We start from the raw sequence: 6,165 nt of genomic DNA, 5'->3' as shown, positions 1-6,165 counted from the left end.
GTGTGTGTGTTGAGGAGGGGTGTGTTATGTGACTTGTTTATTGAATACTGCTTTACTTGCCTGGTGGAGCAGCAGGGGTGTGAAGGGCTTCCCCTAAAGTCCACCGCTGCCACGACCATAAATCTTGTGTTTCCTGTTCTGTTTTCCAAGCATACGTGAGAGTGTGTTAAAAAAAAGTCCCAGCCAAAACAATTTGCACACTCATATTACAAAGAAAGAGAGAAAATACATGACGATGACGGTGGAACATCTGGAGATAGTGCCTTAGATGATGGGTCCGTGTTTGTGGATAAAAAAAAGGTTTTAAATTATGGCAGGATTTTGCAGGATCTAGAACAGCAAATTAGGCTGTATACATGAAGAAAGTAATAAATAGCAAATAAGTGAATCTATCTCATGATCTCTCTATTGTAGGATGATATCACTGACTTTATAGCTAAACTAATAATATGTCATTGTGTAGTTTTCTTATTAAAATGTATGCTTTCTAACTCAGAGCTGTGTGGGAAACTGGATTTACAATAGAGACACATTTCCGTTAGTAGTAGCTCTTCTATTCTCAGTCAGCTGTATGTTTTTGTTTGGTGACAGCCGAGTTGAAGAACAGTGCATGGAGCAAACATCTTTTCTTTGTTTTACTTTGCTTTGCATCTTCCCCTTAGGTTATATATTTTACCACACATTTCAACAGGAGGGGGTTTTTCATCAACGCACAATAGTGACAGAAAACCGGAAGCAGAAATATTTCTACATTTGTTGCTGTATGAAGCTAATTTTGAAGAACAAGAAAAGTCCCTTAGGAGGTGTGAGCAGTGCATGGACAAGTGTGCAGCTGGCACATGTGGCTCTAAGTGGATGTGATGTCTCACCTGGCAGCGGTTAATATTTTTTTGGCAGCAGTAGCTTAAAAGAATTGTAAAAATGACCTACAGCTCCCTAGTTCATTAATAAAAAAAAATATAAGCTTAAGTGTTGGAATATCTATCATCTAAATTTACCTTAATTTCTCCAGGATCAGTTTGTTGAGCACATTCATTCTGCCTTACTCAGTGTTTACCCATGTTGACCACTAGATGGCAGCAGCGTAGCAGCAAATATAATAGTAGGGCCACAGCTGACATCATCAAGTCATCGTCACGTTTAGAATTTACTTTTTAGAAAAGTAAAATTCTTCCCTTTATTATTTTCCTACAATCTTTTTACTTTACAATTTTCATTTGATTTATAAGAAAGTCAAAATCAAAGCAATAAAGTGGCTTTTTATTTCCCATTTGCTGTTCACCAAGTTAGACATTTAACTAACACTAACATGTATTTTTATAAACCTGAAAGCACAGTTCACCTAGAGCATAGATGTTTAATGTTACTTTTCTCTTTGCATAGATAAGATCTATTTTAACGTCTTTTTAACATCTTGTCTTTTTCTCTCACTCCAACAGGCAGTCTATAACCTTGCAAATGTGGCCTGTAAGTGTCACGGTGTCTCAGGGTCCTGCAGTCTGAAGACCTGTTGGCTCCAGCTGGGCGACTTCAGACGTGTTGGAGAGTTCCTAAAGGAGAAGTACGACAGTGCAGCTGCCATGCGCATTGGACGCAAGGTATTTAACTCTTAGCAGATGTGTCACTCCTTCTAGAGTTTCATGGGAAAAAAAACAGAATTACCCCGAAAAACTATTCTAAATCTCACTCTAATGGATTCTTTCCACTTATACCAGGGCAAGCTGGAGCTGGTAGACAAACGCTTCAACACCCCGACCCCGGATGATCTGGTCTACATCGACACCAGCCCTGACTACTGCCTCCGCAACGAGACCACAGGCTCGCTGGGCACGCTGGGCCGCCTCTGCAACAAAACCTCGGAGGGCATGGACGGCTGCGAGCTCATGTGCTGCGGCAGAGGATACGACCAGTTCAAGACCTACAAGCACGAGCGTTGTCACTGCAAGTTCCACTGGTGCTGCTACGTCAAGTGCAAGCGTTGCACAACCCTCGTGGACCAGTTTGTGTGTAAATAGTACCCTGACACATGACAGACGATTGGAAGGGGATGAAAAAGGAGGAATGGGAGAGTAGATGAAGAGGTGACGAGACGATGGATGGGTGAAGGGTAGATTCATTTTCAGGGTTTTGTTCAGGAAAAGTTAAGATACAGAAGTTCCATTTTCTTACCAGTTTCCTTCTCTCCTCCATTTTATAAATCTCCTGCCTTTTTTACATGAAGAGCAAAAGCTGCATAACACCTGCATGGTCATTTTATTTGTGTGTGTGAACAGCACAATGATGGGGAGTTGGGAAGAAGAACAGATGGATGGGAAGGTGGACACAAGTTGGATGCAAGGAGGAATGTGATTTCTTCCACACTTTATTTTTCAACGGAGAGTCCTGTTTCTCACCCCTCCACCATCACTCTCTTCTTTCCCGTATGATATCCTGATCACAACCCTGAAGGAAAGAGGGATGGACAAAAGAAAATGGATGAGTGAGGATAAGTGGACCCTAGAAGTGGACACATAGTATGATAACAAAGATATGAGAGATCAAATAAATATATAATTAAATAATAAATAAACATACAACTCTGATTGTTATTTAAAGAAACTCGAACCAACCTCAGACACACTTTGGACCTATAGAGCGTGTGTGTTCATGTGTTCTGGAATCCCACAAATCAAGAGTCCTTTTGGACTTTGAAGCCATTTAATCACTGACTGTTATCACTGCTCTCTTTCAAAGAACTTTTGACCTTTAACCCTGCAAGAGAACTTCATGCATATGTGAGTTGTGCTGACATTGCTCAAAGACACTTGCAATACCGACAGAGAACACCAGAAATGCAGCAGGCGGAAGAGGAGTCACTTATTGGGGGTGCAAAACAGAAAGGGGGTGAATGGAGGGAAAAGAGAACAGTGGGGGAAAATAAAATAAAATGACTTTGGGTGATTATTTTGCAAGTGACAGTTTCATAAGCCCCTCAGCTGAATTTCTAGCTGTAGATTTCTGTTTAACAATGCAATAAAAACGCTTAATCTTCAAGTCAAAATGGACTAACGATTTACAAGACACAATCTATCCATTTATCTCTGTGTAACAACGGCTGTTAGAGCAGATTTCCATCACCTGTCCTGACAAGTGTGTCTGCGCAGGTTAATGTTGCTCGCCGGTTGCGACCATCTCTGCGTCGCGTGGCTGTTTAAACAAGCAGCTCACACGGGCAGCGTCCTTCATCTGACAGTGAAGTGAGCGAGACCTCCATTAGTGAGATTAATGTGCTGTATCTGCCTTAATGAACCCGCACTAAGAGACACGTTCACTGTGAGTGGACCTCTTCATCACATGTTGTTATGTACCTTAAGTCAACTAAAACCCTGTGCTGTGATTTTTGGCAGTTTTGGCACCAATTTACCATTGTATAATACTGTTATACCATGAATTTTGCAACTTGTATGGGTTGGGTTGAGACTATTTTAAGTGTATAATGTAATCCAATCAGTAGACGCAGTTGATGACAACATGAAGAGGACAAAGTGAGCAGAAGAGGACCGAACATGCTGTGGAAAAATGAATGTGTGCGCGTTAATAAACAGAGAGGACTGCAATTTATTACGTGCTACTTTAAAAAAAGAATAGATCAGAAAAGAAGGTATATTTTATTACTGTTTTTCATTTAATTTGTTTTTTCTGTGTTTTATACATGAGTATTATTGTGTACTCTTTTGATAAACTAGTCTTTGACAATGAGGCTTTGTTCTGTTCTTGCATCTGTTGCAGTTCTTTTGGAAAGTCTTTTTTCACCAACAGGACCAGTACAGGCCAGTCTTTATTTTCAGGGTGTTTTGTGAAATGATGCGGTAGTTGCTAAATGGGGAAGTAATGCAGTACAAGAAAGTGAATTATAGTAGTGCCATCACAACAACACTGCCAAAATTATAAATGAAATAAAGCATCCACAGCTGATAGAAAACAAAGTCACTTAAATGACACAAATTAAAGAAATGTACGATTACATTAAGGTTTTCTAGACTAAAGCACTGGCTAAATGTCTTTTGTTTCACTAATTATAGTTTTTAGCATGTCATTTGTAATGCTATGTGCAGTATTTTTGTATTAAGGAATTAAATCTCTGACTAAAACATTGATAGATGAGTGACAATGTCACAGAATTGGCTTTTACAATCAATAACTCACAAGTTTGGTAAAGGGCATTGTAATTGTCATTGCCTCACAGCGGCATAAAATTACAAAATGTTGCAAGGAAAAAGTGACACTGCCAAACCAATCCAAATTCATGTTTTAGCCATGAAAACTGCAAATGTCCACTCCAGTTAGCAGACTGATGGGGTGTTGGTGTAACAAGGCCTCTGAACAAACTCATCACCTGACTGCTGAAAACTGATAGAAACCTATGGGATTTTTAATTAAGATCCTTATACCTGGTCATTACTCATGATTAATGAATGCAGTTTTTCAAGTAACCCGTGCATCCATCAATCTCGAATATATCAGTATTACAGCACTGAGCAGATAATCTGAATGTTTTCATGTTTAATACCACATCACAAAATGTGTTCATAAATATGTATTGTTTCTCACATAAAAAAGTAAAATGTGTATGTTCGTAAACTTGTTTGCCATCTTTTTGCACTTAAGGATGTGATTTACTATGGCCATTCTCTCTGATTTCCTTTTCTCACGCCTCCTCAAGACCTTTGATCTTCCAGCCCTAAGCTTCCTTGACTCCTCATTTGCTTTATGGATGCTTTCCACTCTTGCTTTCCGTTTTTTTTGGGGAAAATATGTTTTAGACTCTCTTGTGGTTACTTTATGGCGCTAGCAGTGCGACTTCAGCTCTTCTCTATAACTCTATAAAATGCTCCAGCAGCTTTGAGGAACCACTTTTAACAACGTTCAGCACTGAATGTCAAGCTCATACTCATGGCTAAGCTAGTCTGTAAAGTGACCTAACTAACAATCCCTTTACTTTTGGCTGCTCAAAGTTAATTGGATTAGACCACTGACCAGAGCAGCATGATCGACCTGTTGTTCTGTCTCGCTCTGTGTAATCCTCCTCACCTCATAGAGGACTCTGTTTCTCAACACAGACAAAACTGCTACTGTTGCTGTGAATTATTCCTACAAAAACGTTAATGTATTAATTCTACAAATAATTGTTTCTCCTGTTTCTGATAGTGTTGTGAAGTGTGTGTGTGTGCACGTGAGTTGAAGATCAGACCAGTGTAAGTGTAATCTGGTTGTGTCTCTGATCCTTTTCACCTGACAGCCATCTGCTGCAGTGATGCTGCTTATTTCATTGTGCTCGTCATCTCTGAAACAAACAAACAAAAAGTCAAGACCTTATCTTACACTTTTGATCATGTTTGAATGTGTTTCTTACCAATATAATACCAGGCTTTATTTAGAGGAAAGAGTGTGGATGTGTTCTGGCATCAGGGTATTTTGCTGACTTGTGTGCCCTTATTGGCATCATTGTCTGGGACAAACCTTACTTTTTTCTTACTGATTTAAGCCAGAGTCCCCAAGGGGAACATATTAATAAGAAACATTTGTTTTGTTTCAGTCACCACTCACCTTGGAGTTTGGGTGTCTCCTCAGGTATTTGATGATCTGGAGCTTGTCCTGCAGCTTATAAACATTTCTCTTATCTTCCTCTCCACAGCTTTGACTATGCTCTCAGCTGAGCAGTAGAGTGGGATGAATTGTGTAGCCAAAAAAGTGTCTGCACATCTGCACGCACACTGGCCTGGAGCATCAGTACAGTGTTTAAGGATGAGTCCTGATCTGACCCTCTGGTTCTTACTTGCAGGGCCTTTTTTGTGTTTGACTACCAGCTGTCCAATTATTAACAGTTGCATTGCAGTTGGACTACATTGCTGCAAGACTGGCTCATACAATTCACCTTAACATCTTTTCTCATTTCTGTGCATTTTTTGGCATTTGATCAATGTGCAATAATTCCTTTACAACTTGTTCTTTCCATATGTTGGAGCAGGAGAGGAGGAGTTGGAAGCTATGGTTTCTGCTTGTCCTTTGTCCAGCAGGGGAAAACAACAACAACATTAAAATAGACAAATGTCCAGAGGCAAACTGTATAATGCGGTATTGCATGCGTCCTTGCGTGTGTGTGTGTGTGTGTGTGTGTGTGTGTGT

General features: G+C 39.9%; 1 protein-coding gene across 3 annotated transcripts in view; it reads left to right on the top strand.

Annotated features, from left to right (window-relative positions):
- wnt5b (wingless-type MMTV integration site family, member 5b) overlaps window positions 1–3,738 on the top strand; it is a 76,571-nt gene extending 72,833 nt beyond the window's left edge. For all 3 annotated transcript variants that reach the window (XM_032504814.1, XM_032504813.1, XM_032504812.1), the window contains 2 exons: window positions 1,440–1,598; window positions 1,716–3,738. In XM_032504814.1, the coding sequence (XP_032360705.1) occupies window positions 1,440–1,598; window positions 1,716–2,015 (459 nt within the window). In that variant the 3' untranslated portion in view covers window positions 2,016–3,738. The remainder of the gene's footprint in view (window positions 1–1,439; window positions 1,599–1,715) is intronic.
- The last annotated feature ends 2,427 nt before the right edge of the window (window positions 3,739–6,165 follow it).

Source organism: Etheostoma spectabile, chromosome 23 (assembly GCF_008692095.1).
Source record: "Etheostoma spectabile isolate EspeVRDwgs_2016 chromosome 23, UIUC_Espe_1.0, whole genome shotgun sequence".
Taxonomy (NCBI): domain Eukaryota; kingdom Metazoa; phylum Chordata; class Actinopteri; order Perciformes; family Percidae; genus Etheostoma; species Etheostoma spectabile.
Note: the sequence above shows the minus strand (reverse complement) of the source record. Positions and strands in the feature narration are given on the sequence as shown.